Raw genomic sequence first — 26932 nt, 5'->3', positions numbered from 1 at the left:
TCGGACTGGGTCCGACATTGCAATTATTCCTCACAGGTCCTTTGTCGGACTGGGTCCGACATCATTATAGCAACGCAAAAAACGGGTTTCTAGTCATTTTTTCTCCGGAAAAAGCTGAGAAAACCATTCAATTGCCGAGTGGGAGCGACAGGAGCCGAGACAAGTCGGGGAAAAAAAAAAAAAAAATGAATAGTCATACACATGGCCCTGGTATCAGATAACGGGGCGGTCGTAAGTAAACAAGTTTGCTGACTGAATCAGCGCACAGAAAACACGGACATTTGCAGAGCTTTTTTGAGATGTTATAGTAATAAAATAATGACTTGGATCGCATTATTGAGGAGTTTGGTGATAAAACGAGTGATCAGGAGATGATCGATCGGTATGTACGACTATTATTATTATTATTTCTTACATAGGTGAAAGCGATAGCGAACGAAAGGGTGGGGTGGGGCTGGAGATGCCTAGTGAGTGCTTTGTTGATATGCAGGGCCATTTAAACCCGTTTGACTGTGGAAAAAAATACTTTTAAACAGCGCGTCTAAAATTAACTGCGCGTGTGAAAATTAATTAGACCTGACGCGCGATTAATAAATGGACCGCAAAGGGTTAAAAGGTATTTTTATTTTCATTTCTTATTGTTTTATTTTTCCATTTTAATTTAGTCATTACAATTAACGTATTTATTATTATTATTATTATTAATAATAAATATTAATATTATTAATATAATAATAATAATAATAATAATAATAATAATAATAATAATAATAATAATAATAATAATAAAAAGCTGGAAACCATTATGTTTTGTAGTAATTCCAGTGCTATGGACCACCTTGATATAATGGCATACTATACAGGGCTTCAGCGATCACTATTCTAGCTTTTCAAAACACTATCCAGTTCACTTTATAGTTCCCACAATACTTGTTCCCATTACCACCCCCCACAATTATTTTACACTACAGACATTTTTGTTTGACATGAAAAATACTTTGCTCCTGCAGGCGAGCGGCAGGAAGAGGATGTAGCCCAGTTCCTCTTGATATGATATGAAGTTAGGAGCAGACAGTGTGTACACAGCAGTAAAAGTGTGAGACTTCTCAGATGACCTCTTTATCTTGTATAAAGAGCCCCGTCAGCATGTTTTGTTTATTCTCTCTAGCGTCCTTTTGGTTTTTAATTTAGTAAACTGAGGATTCCTTCACCTTCTATGAATGTCAGTCGCGTGACACTCTTAAGCAAAGCTATTCTACCTGATGTACAGAGAGTGCCTCTTCAGGATTTTATAATGCCAGTATCTGATAGCCGGTATTGGATGAGGAAAATCATGTGTATTGCAAAGATTAGATATTAGTTTGACTGGGATGAGGCTAAGGCAAAATTCGACATTAATAGAAGTGATAACCAACACATTAAAATCCACATTATTAACTCTTTATTGCCATTATTACTGCCCCCACCCCCAATTTTGAGCTAAAATACATAACACATTATTAAAAGTATGTTATTAGGTAGCAGGAAGCATAAGTAACTTTTTTTAATAATATTTAAGAAAAGAGTTAGCTGCCTTGAGTTATATGACATTGATGTTTCTTATAATACCCTTTTTGTTGGAAACAGAAAAATAGTTACACAGACATACAACACCCAATTCTAATCTGATTTCAAAAATCAATTTGGAACATAACACTTGTATTGCCTGGGACAACCAGTTCTCTAAATATATTGCTAATTGTGTTGGGTCTCCGTGTAGCGAATTTCCTTTGCACCTAGTTTCTTTATTGTCAGAATTTGTATGTAGCACATTCAACTGCTCAATAATTAAGGAAGATTTTTTTTTTATATAAGAAATCAAATACAAAAGGTAATGAATGATTATTTTTGGTTGCATACACTTGAGTGATGTTAACCTATAGGAGAGATTTAATCTGAATGCAAACCCTTGGGATTTTTTTTACCATGGAAATGCAGGGTAGTAAGGTTAGGGGGTCTGAATTAAGAACTACTCTAATAATCTGTAGTTCCCACTGTTGTAATGTTCTTCTCAGTAATGATAGGAAGCAAAGCTTGGGCCAATAATGATCGGAGTGGAAAAGTCATTTACTGCTAACATATGACTACATCATTAAAAACATCTTCTCTAAATTTGTATTAAAAAAAACCAAAAAACAAAACAAGAAATGTGTTTTTGTGTGGTTCACAAATACTTTTCCTAAATATACTGAAGAATGTATAAAAATGTGACATGTGAAAAGGTGATCTTGTGGCCCCTACAGGGATTTTAGGTCATTAGGTTAACTCAGGTTCCCCACCACTTCAAAAGTTAGACACATGCACTCTTTACAAGTTTCATATTGTAATTAACAGATCTGCACAGGCCAACACCAGCTCTCCTACATTTGATCATGGTCAAAACTGACGTAGGGTCTATAACAAGAATGAGAGGAAGAAACTGCGGTATGCTCAACTAGCCACTGAAGCGGAACAGCGAGGATGGAGAGTCTGGGTTTACCCAGTGGAAGTGGGATGTCGAGGATTTGTGGCACACTCTACAACCCGGTTTCTCAGAGACGTCGGATTCAGTGGCCAAGAGTTGCGTCGTACAGTGAAGACCTTATCTGAAGCAGCAGAGAGGAGCAGCAACTGGCTGTGGTTGAGACATAAAGATTCTGGCTGGGGATCTCAAGCACAATAGAAAGAAAGAAACGCTGATGTACAGGTAAGTAAGCTGGGCTGAGTTGAGTGGGGGACGGAGGGGGGTGATGCTGGGACGCCAGAATCACCGTCGAGCCCTCTTGAGGTGTCGTGGGCTAGTCGACAAAACACTGAGGATGGAAGGTGCCCACTTGAAGACCCCAGAGATGTACCCTACTTAGCTCAATCCAGACGGTTGTCATGCTGATGCGCTGGGGAGGCCGCACTGTGGTTGATCCCTGGAGCCAGCATCGCAGCCGTTGTGTGTGCCGATGCGCCAGGGAGGCAAAATAAGCTGATCCCTGGAGCCAGCATTACACTTCAGTTCTCATATCCCAGGCAGCTGGTGCATGCTGGCTCTCTGACGTCACACGCAGCTTTTCGAGAAATGCTTTCTCCAAACCTTGCAGTGCAACACACATTTTTAAATGTCCTATATTTACATTTGTCTGGATTATCTATCTTTACAGTCAGTTTGATGCAATTCCTTAACAGAAGCTGCACAGATTTCTGCTGGTGGAGTTTAGTGACGTCACGCAGCAGCCCTCGAAGAGAGCGCATCTCCGCGATTCTGTGCAGAACTGCAGAAATCTGTGCTACAAGAACTCGACCACCGCATGCACGTCTCTGACAGATTATAGAAAGACGCAATTAAAACACTGTGGAATAACGTTTCCACAATTTTCAAGGCTTTTCCAGGCCAATCCGAAAAATAAACAATCAAATTTAAGACTTTTCAAGGCCTTGAATGTTACCAAGTGAAGATCAAGGCTTTTCAAGGTCTTCCAAACCCATTACGAACCCTGTACATAACAGGAAATGATTTTAGCATAAATAGTTGTATATCTGAACACCTCTGCAGCCAAAGGGTCGATTGACACTTCTGTTTTTTGAGATCTCATCATTACTTCAAGCATATTGTGCTCTAAAAGACCACAGTTCTGTTTATATCACTTGTTTCTGCTTAGATCACCTAGATACTTCTTTGTAGAAATACATGACTTCTAGAACGTTTGTATCAAACGTTTTATTTAGCATTCCTCTAATATGCTATATTTTTACTAGGATTGTTACAATTGTCCACATTCTAATTAAGCTACAAAAACGATTTCCATTAAAACCTGCAAATGTATACTTGCTCAGAATAGCACATAATCAAGGAAATGCTACTGGGTGCTATTTAGCATGTTGATAAGACACATTTTGGGTGAATATGCATTGAGAGGCTGAACACAAAGAAAGGAAATCCTTGACAATGATACAACAGCAAGCTAAGATTATTTGCTAACTACACCCAGTAAAAAGGAAATCGGTGAGGGAGGCAATTAGCAGGCCAGCCTCAGTCATATCACAGTTTATATTAATTTACTCCTATAAGCCAAATATATCTCAGATGTATGACAAAAGTTGTTAAAGGTTGCCCAGCACCACCCAGGTTTTTTTTTTCCCCCAAAAAGGATTTTGAAATCAAAACATCAAATATATTTTGTTTTATAGTCAATGAGGTATAATTAAACAGTTCTTGTTATTTAATGAAAGCAGTGAAACAAAATCAGTGTAAGACATTAATATTTGTCATGTTATAACTAGGGGATTTCCTTTAACCCTTTGTCAGCTGCAAAGGGTGCAAATGCACCCCAGCGTGTTTAAAATGAAAAATTATCATAATTCTTTGAAAATCCTGGAATAACCTTATATATGATTAAACATTAAACTGATTATTTTTATTTTGATGCCAAGCCTTGTCATTTTTCCATCTTCAGCTAGTTACAAAAAAATGGAGTCATTCATTATACTGTATAGGCTACCACGAGCAAGGAAAGATGTAGAAAAAATGTATCATGTCTAAAATGATTGATTTAGCCCAATAGATACATTTTTTTAGCTCTACGTTTCCAACGTTTGACCTGTTCTCTTAGAATGAGCATCTAAGTGTGTATAATACATTCATTTCCAGCACTGTATTTGATTGCAGCATTCTATACAGTATCCTGCTTATTACCTCCTGCAGTACATTATTGAAAAAATATATACTTTATTCCGTGAGTTGCAAAAAAGATGTCTTTCATATACTGTAGGCTACCACTTTTGACTTGTAGAATAGATGCATAAGATGACCATTGACAGGGCTTTGATAATGGCACTACTTAGATTTGATTTATTTTAGTTTTATTATTCGAGGGTTGGAGCCTTTCTATCTTTTTTTTTTGTTCTTTTTGCTGCGCACTATGGTTTTATATTGCCAAAAAAACTGAAGCTGCTTTTTTATGCATAATGCGACTTCATACTGAAGCACAGATATTTGTTGCCAAATTGTTTGTTTAGGTATTTACTAGATTTTGTACATGCTGAGTTTCCATGTACAATATCATATTTATTTGTGTAGTTAATATTTGTGTTTGACATTTTAAAGGCATTTACTGTTGATAGCACGGTTTTGTTTTTAAAAAACAAATACAATGTTTTAAAAATGCTTAGCGCTTAAAAACAACTTGGTATACTATGGATACCATTCCAACCGCATTTATGATTTCCCTGATGGTTTCCTACAAATGCCAACACTTTCTGAACACACAAGCTTTCTAGCTCTCACCTGAAGAGAGGCCTTTGGCTGTGTTCTGGGATTTATGCATTTCTGTCTCCTTGAAATTGAGGTCCTCTTGCATGGATTTCAGTTCATGTGCTGTTACATTCGACATCTGCCTCAAACGGTTCATATTCTGTGGGCAAAATAAATAAATATGTTGCCTCAAGAAATGAGCAAAATATACACTTAAGTTATTTCTTGATTTTTAATATGATACACTTCCTCTATACTCACTAGGAGGCCCTATCTATCTTGTAATTAATTGTATAACTATCACACTGCACAAAGACTATTAAACAGCAACAACCATGACCACCAGCTCAATTTATGGTACTGTATAACATATCTAGCACCCAAATCACCTGAAAGAGCTAGGGCTTACTTTTTCCCATTCATTATTGGGCTTTGAATACCCTTTGAAAGTCTTAAATAGCGAATTAGCTTGCTGTGTTACCTAGCACCCTCAGTGTAAGGACTTAGATAATTACAAGCTGGTATTCATTTTACAATTACTATATTTTGACATTTTTAAACATAGCATTCTTCAGTGTTTTATCTGTGATTATATGAGATATCTGTTTGAGGAAACACATCAACAGCAACTGCCTAAAGATGTTAATAACAGCTATTTACCTATACAATACTGTATTTAGCTGATCTTAATAAATGACAGCATGTGAGAAGAACCCATGATGTCCGCCATATTGGTGTTATCTGGTTGCTATGAAAAAATAAATAGTCAAATAATGTCTTAGAATAAAAGGTTGTGAAATAGCACTTACCCTGCTTGTATGTTCCAGAAGTGCAACAATGCTGGCCTCAACCTGTGCTTTGCGCTCCAGCTCTTGTGCTTTATTATCTTCATATTTTTCCAGAAAATCTTGAATTGGAAATTATTCAATAAGGATTATTAAAATGTGCTGCAGTCAACAGTATACTCATTTGTGTTTTATTAGCGGTCTGCCTTTCAGGAAAACTTAGAAAAACATTTCATATATACAAAAACAGACAAGTTAGTCGTATAAATTATGTGTTATCTACAAAAAGTGTCACGTTAAAAGAAAAAAAGAAAATCAGCTATGAAGACGGGAAGATGGGAAATAATTTAAATGGTACACAACTGGGCCTAACTTTGTTCCCTGGTTTTAGTGTCTGTGAAGAAGTGCTTACAAGGTTTCAAAAAGGGGGACCTCGTTATTAAGGTACAGTAGTCAACTGATTAGTTGTAATAGTTGTGGCAATACCATATATTTGCTATAAAATGTGCCACCACCAACCAACCAACCAACCAACCAACCAACCAACCACCAATGCTAGAAATAGGATTGGAGATATTTTTAGATACACTTTTTACTTTTTAAAATTTCAATACTTATTTGCAAAACTAGCAGTATAAACTGAAAGTTTCACTTACTCTCCATCCCCTCGTCTTTTCGCTGGAGCTCTTTGTACTTCTGATTTATTCCCCCTGCAAATACAGAAACAATTCACATAGAAATATAAACTACATTATTATACAATTATACGCATTATTGTCAAATGGAAATGTATTAAACGTTAATGTACAGTTCAATAAATATAACTATCATATTTTTTTATTGTTTTGTATGAGACAAACAAAAGAGAAAACTCTAGGTTATTATCATAACCCTGGTTCCCTGAAATAGAAATGTAACCATTACCTCGTGGGTACTAATCCTTTGATACCATCTAAGCTGAATAGATATTCCAAAGCTGCACATAGTGCCAGTGACACAGTTGTGCCCCAATTTTTCCCTCAAGACTGCTGCAATAAGACGCAGCGACCTTGAAGGTTAATGGTTACATTTCCATTTCAGGGAACCAGGGTTATGATAATAATCTAACGTTCCTTTTCAAGTACAAAATATAACCATTACCTCATGGGTAGACAAACCAAAGCTGTTGCAAGGAATTTGCAGACCAATTAAAAGCTACAAGGCACGGGAAAGGCCACCTTGCGCCTTACCATGAGGAACCCAGTACAAGTAACAAGAGTAAAAACATTGAGGGGGAGCTTGCCCTCCAATTTTATGCTGTAAGGGTCAAGCTCGAGGCCACCTTTACCACTCTTGTTCCAAACCCAGGGTTTTGTGGATCGACAACATTCAGCAGATAGAAACGCGTAAAAGTGTGGGGCTTAGCCCACATCGCTGCATAACAAATGTTGACTGTTGCGCCCTGGAATAAAGCCCACGAAGTTGCCATGCCCCTGGTTGAATGGGCAGTGAGCGTCTCTGGAGAGGGCAAGTTGGCTCGTTCATATGCAGTCTGAACCATATCTGTGATCCATCTTGATAGCCTCTGTTTAGACACTGTGTCACTGGCACTACGTGCAGCTTTGGAATATCTATTCAGGTTAGACGGTATCAAAGGATTAAAAGACAAGAGGTAATGGTTACATTTCATACTTGAAAGGGAACCACTAAACATTAGAGGTAGCCATGGAACACTTATATATGTATTTTACAGGAACAGCAAGTATTTGCACAGATAGCTTCAACTATATCTAAATACACTGGTAAGTTTATTTCATTACTGTATGTTACTTGTTCTTACCTTCTAAAGTTGTATGAAAATTAATGAATGGAAGTTGAAGTGGAAAGCAAGGAGAAATAAAACAGGACAGGGAAACAGTATGGCAGAAAATGCTGAGCCTGACATTAAGTACCAAATAGTTTGTTTTGCATATCACAAATTTGTATTGGTTTGTCAGCATTGTACAAGGCCAAAGCTAAGTCTAACAATATCTAAGCGACGCTGAACAACAGTAAAATGGATAACTATCTTAAGGCAACCAATCCTTTGAATAACTTATTATAAATTTAAATGCATCTATGTTACATAACATTGTCAGTATTGTACACATATTTTCATCCCTCATCATATGCTCAATTACCCATATGTTCAGTTAATCTTTGGGTGATTTCCAGAAAGCAGACAGAGTTTGCAATTATATCCAATTCAAAGGCAGGGCATTCAACAACAAAGCACTCCTACACCCCACACCTGTGTTGGAGAATCAGGGTTTACAGGTTTCCCCTTAGCTGGAAATCAACCTTTAACCTTCCTTCACAGGAAAATGTTTGCTACTTTCCAAGCCAACATCTAAAGGTTCAAGATAAAATCTAATCAAGACAGGTAATGACAGCTTACCTTGCTGTTCCTCCATATCATTGTCTATGTGCCGCATTTCCACATTTACTTGACTAACTTTCTCTCGTATTTCTGTCAACCTGAAATAAGTAAAACGATGTGGTTATATTAGCCCATGCTGAAAATACAAGTCATTGGCTAAGATGTTTAAAAATCTGCATTGCTTGTGAATAACAGAAAAAAAGGCACTGAAGGGTGGACAGAATTTCACACTCCAGGTAAAATGAAGAAGGAGGTGCAAGTGTAACAGACAGCATAAAATTACTGCATGTAACTATTTGTAATCTTGTACAGTACCAGAAATTGTGTTTTAAAATGAAACTACATGTTTGCTATACAATTGGTTTCCTTCAAAAATGCACCTGCATGGTGACTGGAAGTGCACAAAAGTTAGGATGAATGGAATAATAATGTCATCATCTGTATTATTTCTACTACTACTATTATTATTATTATTATTATTATTATTATTATTATTAATTTCTTAGCAGACACCCTTATCCAGGGCGACTTACAGTTGTTACAAAGTATCACATTACAGAAAATAGCAGTTCTAGAATACAATCAAATCAGTAGTAAGAGCAAATTAAAATGCAAGAAAATAAAAATTCAAGTAAATAATTATGTTGGAGAGCGATTCCAACTAAGAGCAGTTAAACTTAAAAATATTTGGTTATAACAGTATATTTCGTTAAGAGCAAGTAGTAAGCACCATAAATGGATAAGAATGATTTCAAATAAGAGCAATTACAAAAAACATGAATATGGTTACCTTTAAGAGTAAAATCAAGTACAAGATACAGAAAGTATAATTATGATTGTGAGCAGTAGTAGAATATAGCAAAGTGTGGTACAGTTAAGCACAAGTACAAGATGATGCAAGTACTGGTACAATTGGGTGCCATATAGTTCAGTATAGTAAGGAGGCTGTGTGGTCCAGTGGTTAAAGAAAAGGGCTTATAACCAGGAGGTCCCCGGTTCAAATCCCAGCTCAGCCACCGACTCATTGTGTGACCCTGAGCAAGTCACTTGACCTCCTTGTGCTCCGTCTTTCGGGTGAGACGTAATTGTAAGTGACTCTGCAGCTGATGCATAGTTCACACACCCTAGTCTCTGTAAGTCGCCTTGGATAAAGGCGCCTGCTAAATAAACAAATAATAGTCGAGAGTTGTGATGTTTACAGATGCTGTCTGAACAGGTGTGTCTTGAGGAGGCGCCTGAAGGTGGTCTGGGACTGAGCAGTTCTGACATCCATGGGTAGGTTGCTCCACCGCTGAGGGGCAAGGGTGGAGGGAGCATGCTCTGGAGGCGGGGGAGCGGAGGGGGAAATAATAGTCTGGAGCCCTTTAAAATCAATGTTACTACAGAGAACTGTAGTTTAGAAAAATGCCACTTACTGTCTCTCCATGCCAGCTATTTCCTGGTTATCTTCTTTAACCTAGAGGGAAAAAGAAAGACAACTGGGGTACTTGGCAAAACAGTCTAATCATGGAGATATTGCTTGATTTGACAGGGCTGAGATGAAACTCACATATTGATAGACCATCCAGCACTGTATTGTATTACCAACAATTATTATTGTTCATCACATTAGAACAACACTCACCTATGGAATACATGTCTCAACTTTTACATGTTTGCCAGGAAAAATAAAATTTCACACAGTCAATCCCCTTTATAAAGTATTTTAGCTTGGCACATTCAATATAACTCCAACATTGTGATTTGCGGAAAACATTTTCTTTATTTTTTTTATTTCACACTTGTTGGTGGACTTGCATAATTATTCAGAACTCCTCCTACAGAGGAAAACATACTTGTGATTAACAGAATGAGAAAGTGTTTATTTTTCTCCCACAACTCCTGTTTTAAATTTCACTTGCATGCACAACTTTTAGTCAAGGCTGAATTGAGGGGAAAAATCCCTGCAACTGCCCTCGTGAAACTCGCATCTGTTGTGAACATCAGGCCCATAGTGTATTCAGACCATGCTCCCTCCTACAACAACGCTGATGCTCTTATTGAAATGATTGGTGTATTGTAGGATCACAAAACAAGAGGGAACACGATCTGTATACACTGTTATGTTTATAAGAGAAATGTTCCTTCTCCTGGCGAACGCTCACCCAAGATATTTATGTAAGGGTGAATAAAAAAATCAATACAATTGGGATTATGCAAAAAAATATATATTTTGCCAAGTTATGGACAACGCAGGATACAGCTCAGTTAAAGGTAAACATTACAGGGAACATATTCTGTATAATCAAAAGCTGAGAGGAAAGAGGTTAAGTTATATATTTATATAGGCTAGTAAATGGTTACCTAGATAACCCTAAAAAGAGGTAATCAGTGTTTCTCACCTGCTTCAACAGTCTCTCTCTCTCTTCCTGGGGGGATCCCATGGCTTTATCCTCAGCAATCATCTGGTCTCGTCGCAACTCAAGCTCATGTAGCTTTTCATGCAGCAGGACTGCCTCTTGCTTCACCTGAGAGTGGGCTATCTCCTGAAGGACAAAACAGTTGTGCTTAAACAAGGGGTTTCAGGTTAGTCTGACTTTTCATTGCATTGGATTAACTTCAAACTTTGTTTACAACATACATTTCAGAACAGTGTAGTACCAGCAATTATTATTGTTCATCACATCAGAAACTCACCTATGAAATACAAGTCTCAACTTTTATTTGGGAGCATTTGCCAGGAAAAAGAGGATTTCACACAGTCAGTCCCCTTTATAAAGTATTTTAGCTTGACACAGTCAACAAATATGACCCCAACATTGTGATTTGCGGAAAACATCTATTTATTTATTTATTTATTTTAATTTCGCACTTGATGGATGGACGACCGCCACCCACTATATGGACATCAGCCGGCACACCCTTGTCTCCCATCGAGAAACAGCTTTCTGTCCTCCACTGTACCACTGACCATATCATCGGAATCTACCAGAATCACCCTCTGGCAAAAAGAATGGGAGAAATTGAGTGACAAAGCTGTTGAATGGAGCCGGCGAGGAATTATCCCCAGTGCAGAGTTGGCATCTAGCCTCAATTACAAATGGCACACATGGCAGAGCCTGAACAGACTGCAAGTGGGTTTCGGCAGATGCAACTTTCTCATGAAATCATTGGGACTCTACACAACAACCTTTGTGTATGTCAGGAGAAGGAAAACCATGGATCATCTCCTGGGATGCCCTGCAGCACCACAATGCACTCCACAAGATACGGCAATACCAACACCAGCACTGGTGGCCTGTGCAGAATACTGGGAGAAGACCATATAGAAGGTTAGCCTGGAGACACGACAAAGAGGAAGAATTTCAGAACACCAAATGGTTTGTTATTCTTTAAGTTATGTTGATTCAAAATGATGGTACTATAGTATAGTGAGTTAATTAACTGAGTTCATCCAAATGACTAGGGAAATGCATTTTCAGTGCAGTTGGTACAGTACAAGATTTTCTCGGGTCACAATATTCAATATATTTCTGAATGGCTGTTACAACACTGCAATTTTTTGGAATATAAAATGTTTCCTTTTTTGGTGGTGGGTGTGGATATAAAGCTGAAGCAAACACCTGTGGTAGATATACAGATTGGGAGTCTACCTGTTTATGTCCAGCTATAGCGGGCCTCTAGTAAGCACTAGATACTTGCTGGAAAGTTGCAGCATCAACTGTGAATTGAACTTAAAATGAATACGTGCAAGTGCCAGCTTTTTCATGTTGACTTGCTGTATTCAAAGATCAGTTCACAACTACTGGACAGCAAATACTAAACAAAGACTCCAAATGGTCCAAATGTATTTAATTATCCACCACAACCAGCCAATCAATGCCTTTCACAGACAAAAGCAACCAGCCTGTCAGCTCGACTGGAGCTCAGACAGCATCTTTCAACAACAACAAACCGAGACAATTCAGAAATATTGCTCTACTCGGATCTCGCACTCTCCAGATAAACTATAAGCAGAAAGTTTCGTGTTTTCTCCTCATTTATGTATGTGAGTCTTTATGAACATGACACTATTTTCATTCCTTATCTAATAATGTGACAGGAAAATCATTGAATGTACATTGAATGAAAACTGGTTTAAATATTAAATATGTTTCAATCAAACATTAAAACATTACAAACATTTGTCTCAGACTATGCACACTGAAGAGCTTTATTTCTGCAATAGCGTGTTGATTTCTTTATTACCATATTATTACACCGCATTTGCAGACTTTAATACTGGGTTATCATTGGATATGCAATGCTACCTTAGACACACCCGCAAGAGCACCGCATGCAGAAATACCACACTGTCAGGGGAAAATCGCACCAAATTTAGAAAGGTGAACAGATGATGCAAATCTGTGCATTACCGCACAAACATATAGTAATAACGTTACAGGGGGCAATCTCTACATGCTGTTTCCCAACAGCCCCATACCACGTGAGGTTAATAAGTTATAAGTTATAAGACTATGTTTACAATGCAACTGTGTATTAAAAAAAATAGAGAAAAGGCAATATTAGTATTGACGTATTAAAAATGTTTGTGTTTAAATAGGTCCATCCCCAGAAGGGGATAAAAAAATACTATGTCAAGGTGTAACTTTTTAATTACATTACAACTTAGTTTAATTTGTTTTACCCTCTGGTTGATAATTAACATTATGAAGTCATACTGCTGATTGGTTTGACAACATGTGACTAGCTTACTGTCTATCGTAAACCCAGTAAACCCTACCTTAAACCCAGTAAACCCTGTGTAATGGGTAATTTAAGACAGATGCATAGCTGTTTTAAACACTGAAAAATACTATGAAATAAATATTTCTGGAAGGTTCAAGCCCTTTGCACCACAAAAATGTTCCAGTACAAAGATTCTCCCCCCCCCCTCCCCCCCCCCAGGGTTAAGGAAGCATTTAGAGATTTAAGGAAGCATTCAATAAATACATTAAACTCACAGCCTCCAAAGTTTCCTTCCTTGCGTTGAGTGTATCAAGCTCCTGCTGAAGAGAATCCATCACCTGTAAAATAAATATTGTATGTAATTAAAGCAACATGATTAAATTAAAACAGAGAATGAATCTGGGTTAGTCAAATCATTGTTATATTGTATTTACACTATTAATTTTTTCAATTAATTTCCAAGAACATGGCATGTTATGCTACCACAAAGCCCAATTTTTTATGTGCCAGGAAGCCGCAGTATTTTTTTTATAATCTATAGTGTGTCCTTGAAAAACCTGTAAATCTGAATTAATGTTTAAAAAAAAAAAAAAAAAAAAAAACACACAGGCAAAGAACCAAACATTTTCATCACAATGAAAAGGGGGGGCCTTTATAAAGTTGTTCATGTTAATAAGTCTATACATATTTTTAATAATAATAACAATAATAATATCAGACCTGCAGTAGCTGTTCGTTGTTGGTCTTCATATGAGCATATTTAGCCTGTTTCTCAGGAGACATTTTTTTTATAATGCTGTCTGCTGTTTGTTTCTCCCGTTCAATTTCCTCTTCTATGGCTCGGATCATCTCTTCCTTTCTGAAATCAAAGAACCAAAGAGAGTAAGGTAACATAATTCAAGTTTTGTGATTCCATCAAGCTTGTCTATCTCAGTGACAAGCATGGCAGTGTCCCATACTCTGGAATATGACAGGCAGTGTCACATACAGATCTAGAATGTTTTTGTAAATACATTTGTTTTTGTTGTTTTAATACAGTTTTTATTAGGATCTTTTACAACTAGCAGTGAAAATATGTAAAAAAAAAAAATTATATTATATTATATACACATGGGGTGCGATTTGTCAAATTTCCAGTGGAGGGGATAAAATAGACAAACAACAAAACATCATTGCAAGCCTTGATCAATCTGTAGCACACAATTTAAACAGTTGAGAGAATCACTAAGTTACTTATTTATTATACCGAACTGCTAAAAAATCTTTAGGAATCACACATTTGCCAAATCTGCCATCATTCAGGATAAATGCAGTTATTTTTTATGGATACGGTCATACTTGCCAACATTTGAAAACTGTTCAGTGGGAATGATCACATATATTATCATATAATAGACGTATCCCCCAACTAAACACCATACGACCATCATGACAGTAAAAATAGACATAATGAAGTGTTCTTACCTTTGTATAAGTTAGTGATCAGCAATTTGTTAGCTGCACGAAGAGCACGAGCACAGTGTGAGGTTTTCACTAACTACTGTGCAGAATAAATGCATTTTTTTCTATGGGTAAATATCGGGAACTTTCTTCCTATGCATCAGGACGCGGGACATTTGCTAGGAAATCGGGACTGTCCTGACCACATAGGGACTGTTGACTGTTTAACAGCTTAATCTGCAGGAGTTAATTGCATTAATCGACCTTTTTTCCACTCTGCTCAGCGGGTAAAAGTTCCAGTCTTTGGCTCTGGGGCTGTTTAAAAAAAGCTACTGTGGATTTTTAGTGTCCTGTCTTCATTTCTTTTTTCTTTAGTATAATATGCTCTTCCGATGATAATAAAAAATAACAGTTTGAAATACAGCAACTGAATGACATTGACGTAGTTAATTTTCATTGGTCAGTTTGCCTTGCTACGGTGCATACAGCACTACTTTTGGATGACAATGATGGGTAAGTGGAATCCGAGCCTAATCCACTTTATACAGCCAAACTTTATGATCCGGCTCCAGTGAAACTAAATTCTATTCCTTTTTTTTTTTTTTTTTTTAAATCATGTTACAATATGCTATTACGGTCTGAAGTGCTAAGACCAAGATTTGAAGTCAGTTTGTGTAAAAATGATGCAGCATACATTTATCATTTTAAATGTTTAAAATTTCCAGAAGAAATCATTGTTGATTCAAAATCTGTGGAGGGGGGGATGACAACTGAAAGTGCAGAGCCAGGGAAATCTCCCTGTCAAATCGCACCCTACACACACACACACACACACACACACTAGAGTCAATTATCCAATTTTTGATCAACCGTACTGTCTAATCAACTGAATGCACCTGTAATCACGTGATAAATTACGTGTGGTGTATTACACAAACAGCTTCTGCTGCTGAAATGGCTACGAGATTTAGCTGCGAAAAAAAAGTACCAGCAGACCAAAAATATTGCCCTCGTGACGCTGTTTACGGTTACGTTTTTTCACAAACTCCCTCAAATTATGTTATCACACTGAGCGTCCTTTCTGTCTTCACACAACAAATTACTAGATATACTATAAAACAAAGATGCTGCAAACACTAACATCATCACAAAAACTTAGCTTTCAGTGTTTTCTAACTTCCTGAAATTCAAATAAATCCACTCGACGACGTAAATAAATACGCGACTCCTCTGGGAAATTTTATGTTGCAGAAAGTCAGATGGACAGTTCCATGCCAAAAAAACTTTAATAACTATACACACACACACACGCTTGCTTTCGAGACCACAAAAGTCCCTTTTCAGGGGAGAAGTAAATAAAGATAAATGTGGACAGACAGATCAACAGAAACCTCAAGTCTAATGTCGTTAAGTTTTATTAGATAAGATATATGTAAAACATGTAAATGTGACATACAGATCTACATATACCTCCAGACAACGGATATGTTTACAACGACTTGTGGCACCCAGAATGGAACATTCTTTTTTTATAATTATGATACCATCATACTGTACTTTTCTAGATTTTAGAAATGTGTGTTTTATGATTATAGCACAGATCTACTAATAAAATGTATACTTTGTCATGAGGAAGCAGTACTTAAACGTATCTGTAATGGCTGCACAGGTACAGGCTTAACAAATAGCAAAACTGTAGTCAATCTTTAGCTAAAATGAAATCGAAGACTTTTATGACTCAGAACAAAGGTCTATGTGAGGAACACTGCAAAAGTGAAGTTTTACAATCAAGGGAGAAGCAAAGCAGCAACTACATTTCTCATATCTATTTGTTCTCAGGTAGGAGTTATTTATTTTAAAAAATAATACTCACACAAGCTTTAAACTCAAAATTAAAAACTGTACATGAAACAATACAAGATACAATGTGTTTATGACTTACAATCAACGCAGAACTTTCATTTCATGTTTCTTGAAAATCTTAAAAAGGTGCAGGTTCAGGATAAAAGCCTAATATAATTATTCATCTCATAAAGCCTCTAGCCAGCCTAAACAGGAGTTATCTTGTTTTAGAATCCATATCCAAATAACTTATTACGAATTACCTACGACTGAACCAAGATTCTAAAGTGCAGTCATACATTTGTATTAAAATTAGAATAATTGCTCTGAATGCAAGTACTAACAACTGGAATAAAACAAAACAAAACAATTTTATTTAATCCACATACGGTTTTAAGGAGCGTCAAATATAATTGTATATTATTATTACTACTACTACTACTACTATTATTATTATTATTATTATTATTATTATTGTTGTTTCGTTTAAAAACCACAGGGTTTTTGGTTTCACAAACATGTATGTTCTGCCCATTGACTTTGTTGACAAATCAATTAATCCTTTACTGTACCTGGGTTTATTTTTTTAAGGAATTTGGTCAGTTATTAACAAGCTTGTTTATTTTTAAACTAAAACTGTTCTATGTTCTTACAAAAACAATAGCATTTGGTGTTTCATTCCTGCATTCCCAGATAATAGGTGTATGGCTATGTGGATGATTAGAAATTTCTCATGTCTGGTAGAAGCTTGTACAGGCCTGCCTGGAGATCAGCAAGAACAGGAAAATGACTCTGAAGCAACACCATTCCCTGTTAGTTATACTTGATACATGCCAACCAAAATAAACAAATCATTTCTACACCTAAATCCAATGTGTTTTTATTAGCAAATCTAATGATGATGGCTGCTTGCTACCTACTGCTAGTATGGACGGCATCCTTTTTTCTGGCTTCTGGATTTGCAAATGATGACGTAAGTCAGTGCCATCATTAAAATATACTGTAAGTGCAAATAAGTCATTTTCTGGCCCATGGCTGGCATGAAATGAAATCTCTGGAAACCTATTAAGCTCTTTTCTAGCCTGGCTTTAACTTTAGTTCTATTGAAAAAAGAAAAACATTGAACTGAAATTTTACCAAATTACCTAATGTATTTATTTAACCAGGCTAGAACCCTTGAGATATACATCACATTTACATGGGGGTCCTGGCAGGACAAGGCAGCAAGAAATTACATTATAAAATCAATGACAAGAGTAGACAAATCAATTTAAACATGTCCTCCACAAATCACAGTTTTGTTATTTTGTGTAATAGTGTCTGATAGAACAGGACAATCTTTGTTCAAGTACAATGCTATTGAAAAGAGCTGTAGACAATCACCCAATAATTATTTTACAAGAAGGGCATTTTGTCAACTATCCATTAAATTGTGGTACAGAAAAGCTGTTTAGGCTCTTTGCACAAACTATATATAATGGATTTGTTACTCCACTGTTCTATTTATGTTTTTTTTTTTTTTTTTTTCAGATATGTGACTACAGTAACAGGAATCTCACCGCTATCCCGCTTGATTTACCCCTTAATACTACAAAGCTAATTTTGAGCTACAACAAAATTGATATATATCCCAACAGCACTGGTGTTCTTAATAAATATACCAATTTGTCTGAACTCTATCTTAACCACAACAACATCTCAGATTTACCTGGGCACATGTTTCATAAACTCTCCAAACTGAAAGTACTTAATATTGCAAACAATATCATTAGCAGAATTGAGCCAAAAGCTTTCGAAGGCCTGGGCAGCTTGCAAGACCTTGACCTCTGCCACAACCAAATAAACTACTTACATCCAGAGGTTTTTGCAAACTTATCCAGCCTAAAGAATTTGACACTGCGTGGGAACAAACTCCGAACCCTTAAAGAAGGAACATTAAACCTCTTTCGTCTTACAAGCATAAACTTACAGGACAATCCCTGGAACTGTACCTGTAAACTACTGTCACTGCAAAAAAGGGTTAAGGACACAAATGTAACACTAGGTAAGAGTCTGTTTTTCACTTTGGCCTATTCTGAGCAGATCTGTTCTAGTTATTGTTATTTTTGTATTTTTTCAGTTTTTGTTTTGACCTTATTACAAAGTAGATAGTACCATTGAATGTCATTTAATTGCCTTTTTCCATTTCCCTTACTGCATTAAGTAATAATGGATTTGTTTTTGGTTCTGTTGCTTCAATATTTTGTTTTTTCTTTAAATCTGCCTTTACCTGGCCTTTTCTGAGTTAAAGTATGCCTAGTTCATAAGCTTGGCCAATGTAGTTACACAGAGGCATAAAATTATACCCAACACTGCCACCTATTGGCACTAATAATTGCCAATTGCCAAACATATTTTAAAAGGATCTGAATAATCGGATTAATAATACATATTCAGATGATCCTCACAAAAGGTATCATATGTTGCTCTAATGCCTTCTCCCGTCCTACAGCTCTATAGCTACAATATCTTGAGTATATAATATGCGTTCAGATCTAGCCATCTTTTAAAGTTTAAACTGGAAGTCATCCAGTTCCTAATCCTATTATTGTTGTCTTTCTTTTTTTTATTTATTTATTTTTTTAGCAAACTACAACAAAACTACATGTGAAAGCCCAACTGAACTTAAAGGCCAGTGTATCCTGACAGTGCTGATCAATGGCACTCAGTGCTCTGCTGGGTCTACCACAACAAAAGCACCGCAATTCTTAACTATACAATCAAAAGGTAGCATCGCTAGAGACAGCTCATCTGTTACCAATGAAACCAAGACAAAAGAACAAGGTATTGCGATAACTATCAATATTCATGTGTACAAAATCACATAAACACTTTTTTTTTTACATTTTGACTGTAGACCATGACTAATGCAATGTTGGTGGCTCAGTACGGGGCACTCTAACCTCCGAGTTACAGCTTAACAAATACCCCAGCATAATGTTAAGGGGCGCTGTGCTACAGGAGGTGTAGTTCTTTAAACCAAGGTCCTGTGTGCTGTGTGGACATTGAAATATCATTTTTTATATTTTGAAGAAGAGCAGGGCTATTAACCCCACTGTTATGGATACATTCTAATACAGGTCAGTAAATCACAGTGGATCTATCCTGCCTCAAAATACTTTACTTTTTTAAAATGAGACTGCAAATTTCTTATGTATTGTAAAATATTACACCATGAGTTAATTGAACAAATACATTTCAGAAGGTGAAAGGAAGGGGCACCATTTTAATAGGGGGAGAAACCTTAATATAAAGGTTCAATGTTCAATTTTTATATAATAATAATAATAATAATAATAATAATAAGCAGCTCTGTGAGAAGACTCTCTTATACCAGGACAGGTTGAACTGTAACTATTTAACACAGAACAGAAAACATAATGTGTGTGAAAACATGGGATTGTGATTTTTGACAAAATATATCAGTGGCGACTGGTAAGAGGGAAAGCACATGCCGCACATGGCTGTAGAAATGAATGAGACAAAAGAGGATTTCCAGTTCCTGAATGTCCGACACTTACTTTGAAAGATTAACATAGTACTGTATCTTGCATCAATCCTAATTTTTTAACACTGTGGTGTTACTTGAGTGGTCTTCGTGTTGTTATGCAGGTAAGCAGGCTAAGGCAGGAGAATTCGGTTTCAGACACAATAATTTATTAAACCGATGAAGCAGGACTATTTACAGGAACAAAAACGTCAAACTATTTACAGGTAAAATAAGGGAAAAAAATAATGCCTGAACACAGGTATCAATGCTTTCTTTAGGAAGACTCACAGGAAGCACCATAACTATCCCTAGCTTATTCCCCATCTCAGAAACCAAAACCAAATGAGCAAACTGAAATGCCTCAAATTATACCTATCCAGGTAACCCCACCTCGTGGCCAACTCAGGTGTATGGGTGAACTTTTAAAATCCAAATATTTAATAATCTTAATACAATTCAAATAATTAAATAAATACCTTTACATTCCTATACTTACCATGGTGTGTGTGTGTGTGTGTGTACATATATAGTCAGTTCAAAAGTCCATAAGTGATCTATACAAGTTATTAATGTAAGGGACGCAGCTCCATCACAAACATGCACAAAAGTAAATCTAGAGGTAGAAGTAGAAATAGGTAATCAATCAACAAATTAAATTGACATTGGTACTGTCCTGAGGGAATGTTTCATAAACCAGAGCTTGTGTTGGTGGATAGAGGGATTAGTAGGCACAGGATGGGAAAAGCAGAAGACAGAAGCAGGAAAACAAATTATACATTTTAGCTATATGTATCATTCCTAAAAATGAACACGTAGTATTAAGTACAAGGGGGCCAATTGCGCCCCACCTAAATGGCACCCCTGGTGAAAGGCATACAGTTCACGTTGACATTTGCTTTCACAGTCTGTTTGTGGCAGTTGTTTCTATAGCTGCTTTCAGTAAAACTAACTTCCCTTTGGTCATGAATAAAGTTTGTTTTGTAATCAGTTACAAAGTTTCTTCTTCTTCCATCTAATTTTTTTTATATTTTTTATGTTTTTCCAAACCAAGATTCCCAACCTATTGGGAGCAGCTGGCATTTTCTACTGGGAGTGATAGTGGCTGCCCTGAGCACAGCCACGCTCATTGTCTGCGCTGTGAAATGTCCAACATGGTATAAGATGTTTTTCAGCTACCAGCACCAGCAGCTACAGGAAGAAGATCTAGATACCTTAGAAAACATGGGCAAATTCACAGACGATGAAGATGGGTTTATTGAGGACAGATATATTGATTCAGTGGAATGTAATGATAACAGAGAGAACTGAATGGTACTTGATAATCCCATGCAACAGGAAAGACACGTGAGGTTCTTGATAAGTAAAGACGTAAATGTTTTTATTCGTTCCTGACGCCCAGTCTAGAAATGGCCTGCAACTTGGAGAATCACATAATTGTACAACCTTAGCCTCTGTGTTTTAGAATAACATCCCTGTTTAAAGCCCTGCACAAAGATACTGTGGCACAGATACATAAAGCAGCAGAAAGATTATAGTATGTAGTTACCTGGCTTGTTAAACACGTAGACAATGAAAGCTATGTAAGTCAACGCACCACAAAATACTTAAATTTGATTATTTATAATAAAATGTGTACATTTTAAATATCAAAATTAATAACACACTCATTTAATATTTACTCTGGCAGTTCCAAGATTTCATTTATTTGTATTTTGAATATTTAATGTATTGTAGAAACATCAATTTCGTGCAATGACAAATTAAATGTGGTGGTGTTATAATAAACTTTATATACAAGCACAGAAACTTAAGCCATGTACCTGCCTTGGATTTCTTTTTCACAAACAGATATTAAATTGTAAGTCTTTAGACAGCCATTTTCTGCCAGAATTGTCATGGTTAAATTACTGTCTTTATTACTTTCCAAGTCTAAAGAGGCTGCAAAAGCAGGAAAACTTATAACACATCTCATGGGGGATGCTATGTGTCTTTTTAATGCAATTAATCTAAAGATACCAGATGTCAATCTAGAAATCAGTGTAATTTTAACTCTACTGATATCATGTACTGCATAAATTCAGACAGTGTTGTTTTTAGTATGCAAGGTAATAGTGCTTCAGTACTTACTCACGTCTCTCTGTAAAAATGACATCCATGCTTTTGGCTTCTCTATCATTTTGTGCTCTCAGCTGAAAAAAGAAAATTGGTCGAACAAACTTAATTCATTTTTTTTTTTCTAAATTGTTATTGTTTGTATCCTGCTCAAATAAAATCTAAACATTAAGTTAGCTGTTTCTTCCTGGTATTATTACAATTATTTTATTTTTTGTATGCCTTTGCCTATGCACTTGCATCAAAAAAGCATTATAAATGTGATTTAAGCTGGTACAGTGTTTGAAAAAAGGTGCATTAATTGCATGAAAGGCTTCAAAATGATATCTACAAGAAAAATAAATACATACATTCCTTTACATCTTTCCCCTTGCAAACCCCACTTTCATGTTCAATTTAACACACACACACACACAGACACACACACTTCCCTTGGCATGAACAAAGGAAAGGGAAGGAAAATTAAGATCATTTAACAGTTTCAAGTTATTATTTTATCATTTTTATTTACGTGATTTACTTACCATATTAACATCATTCATAACTTCCTCCATTTCTGTGTTGGTGTTCAATTTGTCTACTAGCTGAAAAAGTGCATATTAATACATTAGTGAAAAAACAAGACAAGACTGATCCTTATACTCCTATACCACTAGATTGGGTAAGAAATGAGACTTTGCAGAAGACCATGCTAGAGATAAGTAGTTGGATTTTAAATATCCTGCATATCTTAAATTTACACACAGGCGGTATAGTGTATGGCCAAAGCAAATTTTATCCATCCCTCATTTCCAGAGTAACTTTTGTCAAACCAATGCTATGCCCCTGTTCAATTAAATCTCCCAAAAGCTACCAGGACAGCCAAGTCTCACTCTTTTAAACTTTTTCACCACTGTAAATCTCTCTCTCGCTCTCTATATATATATAGTTTAGAAAGTTTAGCAATAAAGTAGGGTTCACTTTTTGCAATGATATTTTAGTTTGTGCTGAAACAAAACAAATAAATAATAAACATGTATTTTATTTACTATTTCAAACAGTCATATAAAACAATTTGTTAAACCACAGGTAACCAATAACATACAATTTGTATGCCTTCTTTTGAACACTGAATTGAATTGGGGGTGTGCCATGTGTTGATGACATCATACCACCAGACAGCAAATGATCTTCATAAATCAAGACATATGGCACTACAACCAGAACCATATACTTTTAGCTCTAATTATGTGCTAAAGCAAATACATACCATGTTGTAATCTGCCAGTTGTCCTTGCATTTCCTTTATTTCAATAGCCAAAGCTTCAGCTCTGAAATGAGATTAAAAGGTGATCAAATTGAAATTGTATTATTACTGGTACTGCACATTCTAATGTTTCTAATGAGTGTTTTATGGATAGTCTAATAACGTTACCAGCCATTTCCAAAAATCTACAAGAATCTGGGGCTTATCTGAATCATTATAAAAGACCACTCTTGGAACAAGGTCCAACAGTTTCTGTACTTACCTCTTCTCATAGGACAGATAGACAGAATTCTCTTGATTGAATGTGTCTATTTCTTTTTGCAATTTGCTGACCTCTGTTGTAAGTTCATTTATCTTGCTCCTGTTAAGGGGTACAAAATATTATAGCCTGTTACATCTGTAAATGTTACAAGTACAGATTAAAAAATGAACATTTAAGAAACTATTCACTTTAAGCCTGGCATACCTAAGGAGTCCAAGAAAATAAGACTTGTCCATGATTTGTCTCTGTGGTCCTAAAATCAGAATAAAAAAAGCGAGTTACATTACATTTTGAAAACCAGATGGTGCAATACATCTTTAAAGTTAACTATTTATGTGATGAGAGATAATACCTTTCATGCCAGTCTTCATGCCACTCAGTCCTTGCTGGGTAACGGGACGGTCTGCAACTTTGATCTGAGCAGAGAGGACCCCGGCCGTTCCCATTGGTCCTCCACGAGTGCCTGGACGACCTGTCCCAGGAGGCATCTGGAACAGTTCACACATACAGTTCATCTTTAGATATTTGATCCATCGCAAAACACAAACTCCAAGTAAGCTGTACTGTACAAAATTCCTTGTAGTAATATTTAAATGAATCTCACAATCATTTGATTAATTAATCAATCAATCAGACAAATCAACAGCAGTCTTCTCATTTACATTTTTTCTCCCAAACTAAAATTGACTAATATTGATTTGTTTTTCATTGTTAAAATGTACATACAGGATACCTAACGTTATATAGTAAGGCTAAGTATGAAGCATTACAAGAAAATTAACAAGATAAGGCATTATTTGTGACCAATTAAATACAATGACCCTATATTAATAAACTGCATCTTACCACTGTTCCAACCCTAACAGCTGTTGCTGGGGGTCTGATAGCAGTAGGCGGTGGTCTTCCTACACCTTGTACCACACCACCTTTCGTTGTGGGGCGTCCTGATGGGGGTCTTTGACTTGCCATCTTTGACTCAAACTGTTTTGGATAGACAAAGTAATTGTGAGTACAGGGTCATGGTCAATAAACAAATAGACTGACAAAAACATAATGAGAAGTAAAATAGAATACAAAAAGGGACATACTCTATGCTCAACCTTTACTTTACACACATTTGTTAGCATTTATTTAACATTACAAAAATACTAGTGGGGTCCTTTAGGAGCTAGTTATGCTATTTTTTCAGTTGTTTTCCCTTTTTCTGTAAACCAAATCTATATAATAATAACGCAGACATACAATATTCATATCCCAAAGCCTTCCTTTGTGAATTGGAGCTGTTTTAAGCAGTTCTGTTTGATTTTTTATTCTTATTATTTTTTATTTTGGTCTAAAGAAACAAGTGGTACCAAAGATACCCATTTCATTCAACAATAATATGATGCATGGACAGGAAAATGGTGTCTACTTTGTCACACATGTACTAACCTCTCACGAGGTTTTTCTAATGAACCGAATAAACCAATCCAATCTTTGACTACGTCTGCAAGTGTACGTTATTTTTCTGCCTTATGAAACATGGGTTGTTTGGATTATATTTAGTGAGCAATTGAATCGTCAACGATAACAGGAGTTTTTAATTTGCATGACACTACATACATACTTTACTGCAAATATCCCAATATCTCTAGAATTTTTTTTTTGCATTTACTAATTTAGTACCCAAAACGTTATCTAAACAAATACTTTTACCACGGTGTAGCTAAAGTTAAGACAACAATATTGGAAAATATGACCACAGAACATTCGAGTACGAAGTTACAGTTTGTGACTATCGTACAGCTAGCTGCTACCTAACACATATTTAGCAAATTACCTTGCAATAAAAACAAACATTGACAATTTTGGAGACACACTAGACTCAAATAATTATCATAATAATAATTAATTATTCGTTTTCAAATTATTTTCCTTAACTCATTGTTAGCCCACCTTACGTCTCAGTGGATGTTGCCTTTTCTTACTGCGGACTCTTCCTTTGTAACCCAGCAACCAAAAGCTGCTATCGCGATAACTGAATTTTCTACTCACACTGATCTGCACTCTGTGGTGTTCCATTCAAATCTTGTATGGTGTAGCTTTAAGTCGAGGCTCGTTCCCATCAGCGGATAGGACCTCTGGAGTGGCGAGGGTGTGGTTTCAACTGAGGGGCTGCTGTGATTGGATGCATTTGCTCAGTTTTTGGAATCTTTTTAGACTCCTTGCCTTGTCTTTAAAGCACAAGTAGACCACAGATAACGTAATCTAGTCATTCAGTTTCATCTTCCCAAGCAAATATGTAAATATCAACATTATTGACTAAATCTTTTTTTTTTAGTGTGTATGATATGTATGAATATCATCAGCCTAGCAACACATATTAAGATACATATATAATACTGGTTGACAAAGTGCTGACACTAGTACTAAAAATAAGTACCATAACAAATGCAGTTTGGAAGGGTGGAGGAAGTATGATATGCTTTCTGATAATAAAGGCTAGAGTCATGCACTGAAGGAATGACTGAAACGTTGAACATCATTGTGAGTCACTGCAGCTTTGGTGGGCTTTGTTACCTTCCTTACCTTTGTCAACCACATGGGAACACTTCACTACTTCTTCAGCTCTCCGGGCTCTGAAGTGAACTCGATCCTCACAGGTGAATACAGTATATCAGGTGAGCATATGTCCAGTTTCATTGCTACTATGTGTGCATTATATTGTAAACAACTCAATAATGGGCTTCACTGAAGGGAAATTCTTTCCAACCGACAGTATGAAGTTGTAGGAATGATGTTATACAACAGAGGTGAAACACTTAGTTATTGTGCCTTTCATCTTTCACCATGACTAGAATCTACATAAAAGCTAAGGTGTGTTTTTGTTATGCTTTTGAGGAAGGAAGCATGAGGCTAAGGGGTTGTCATAAATGTCACAATGTTTTGTAATCTCACCATCATCTTCCAACCATGCCGCTAAACATTTTAGACAGGTGGGCCTCCATACAGGTTTCAGCACTATTTTACCTGTGATAGCCCTCATCACTTTCACTGCACTGCACTTATAGTCTTGTTTTGGCAAAACAGTGTCATTTTAAACTGTTTGTAACATTTATTGTTGTGCTTTGAACCCTACCATATAACTATACAAAGGTGTCAAATGTAATGTGGGGTTATCAAATCACTTTGGTTTAGAAAAGGTTTTAGACACTAAGCAATGAGATTTTTTAGCTAGAGTAGCCACGGGATGTTCATTGTCACAGCTTCCTCTAGCCCATAGGGGGAGCTATTTCCACATATTCAGAGGTTTAAATCCACGAGTTGGTCCGTTTGCTTCAATTACATTCACTCTTGTCAGGATGCTGTAAA

General features: G+C 36.3%; 2 protein-coding genes across 5 annotated transcripts in view; one reads left to right on the top strand and one right to left on the bottom strand.

Moving 5' to 3' along the window:
- LOC117420732 (intraflagellar transport protein 74 homolog) overlaps positions 1 to 25657 on the bottom strand; it is a 33198-nt gene extending 7541 nt beyond the window's left edge. Inside the window, exons 1-16 of one of the 4 annotated variants that reach the window (XM_034923837.2) lie at positions 25616 to 25657; positions 24428 to 24562; positions 23934 to 24069; positions 23786 to 23834; positions 23582 to 23680; positions 23323 to 23383; positions 22598 to 22657; positions 22089 to 22150; positions 13871 to 14009; positions 13426 to 13488; positions 10825 to 10968; positions 9859 to 9899; positions 8462 to 8541; positions 6702 to 6755; positions 6070 to 6167; positions 5294 to 5420 (exon numbers count right to left, since the gene is read on the bottom strand). In XM_034923837.2, coding sequence (XP_034779728.1) covers positions 5294 to 5420; positions 6070 to 6167; positions 6702 to 6755; positions 8462 to 8541; positions 9859 to 9899; positions 10825 to 10968; positions 13426 to 13488; positions 13871 to 14009; positions 22089 to 22150; positions 22598 to 22657; positions 23323 to 23383; positions 23582 to 23680; positions 23786 to 23834; positions 23934 to 24069; positions 24428 to 24562; positions 25616 to 25642 — 1375 coding nt within the window. In that variant the 5' untranslated portion in view covers positions 25643 to 25657. Of the gene's footprint in view, positions 1 to 5293; positions 5421 to 6069; positions 6168 to 6701; positions 6756 to 8461; positions 8542 to 9858; positions 9900 to 10824; positions 10969 to 13425; positions 13489 to 13870; positions 14010 to 22088; positions 22151 to 22597; positions 22658 to 23322; positions 23384 to 23581; positions 23681 to 23785; positions 23835 to 23933; positions 24070 to 24427; positions 24563 to 25400; positions 25490 to 25516 lie in introns of those variants that run through there. The other 3 variants (XM_059023524.1, XM_059023540.1, XM_059023532.1) reach the window with 3 other exon arrangements.
- On the top strand, positions 17068 to 22245 carry LOC131737080 (leucine-rich repeat-containing protein 19-like). Its single transcript, XM_059023546.1, has 4 exons — positions 17068 to 17405; positions 17963 to 18476; positions 19058 to 19255; positions 21013 to 22245. Exons 1-4 carry the CDS (start codon positions 17328 to 17330, stop codon positions 21267 to 21269), a joined length of 1047 nt encoding a protein of 348 aa, XP_058879529.1. The 5' UTR covers positions 17068 to 17327; the 3' UTR covers positions 21270 to 22245.
- Positions 25658 to 26932: the final 1275 nt, after the last annotated feature.

This window comes from Acipenser ruthenus, chromosome 1 (assembly GCF_902713425.1).
Source record: "Acipenser ruthenus chromosome 1, fAciRut3.2 maternal haplotype, whole genome shotgun sequence".
NCBI classification, from domain to species: domain Eukaryota; kingdom Metazoa; phylum Chordata; class Actinopteri; order Acipenseriformes; family Acipenseridae; genus Acipenser; species Acipenser ruthenus.
This window is presented reverse-complemented; position numbering and strand designations above follow the sequence as displayed.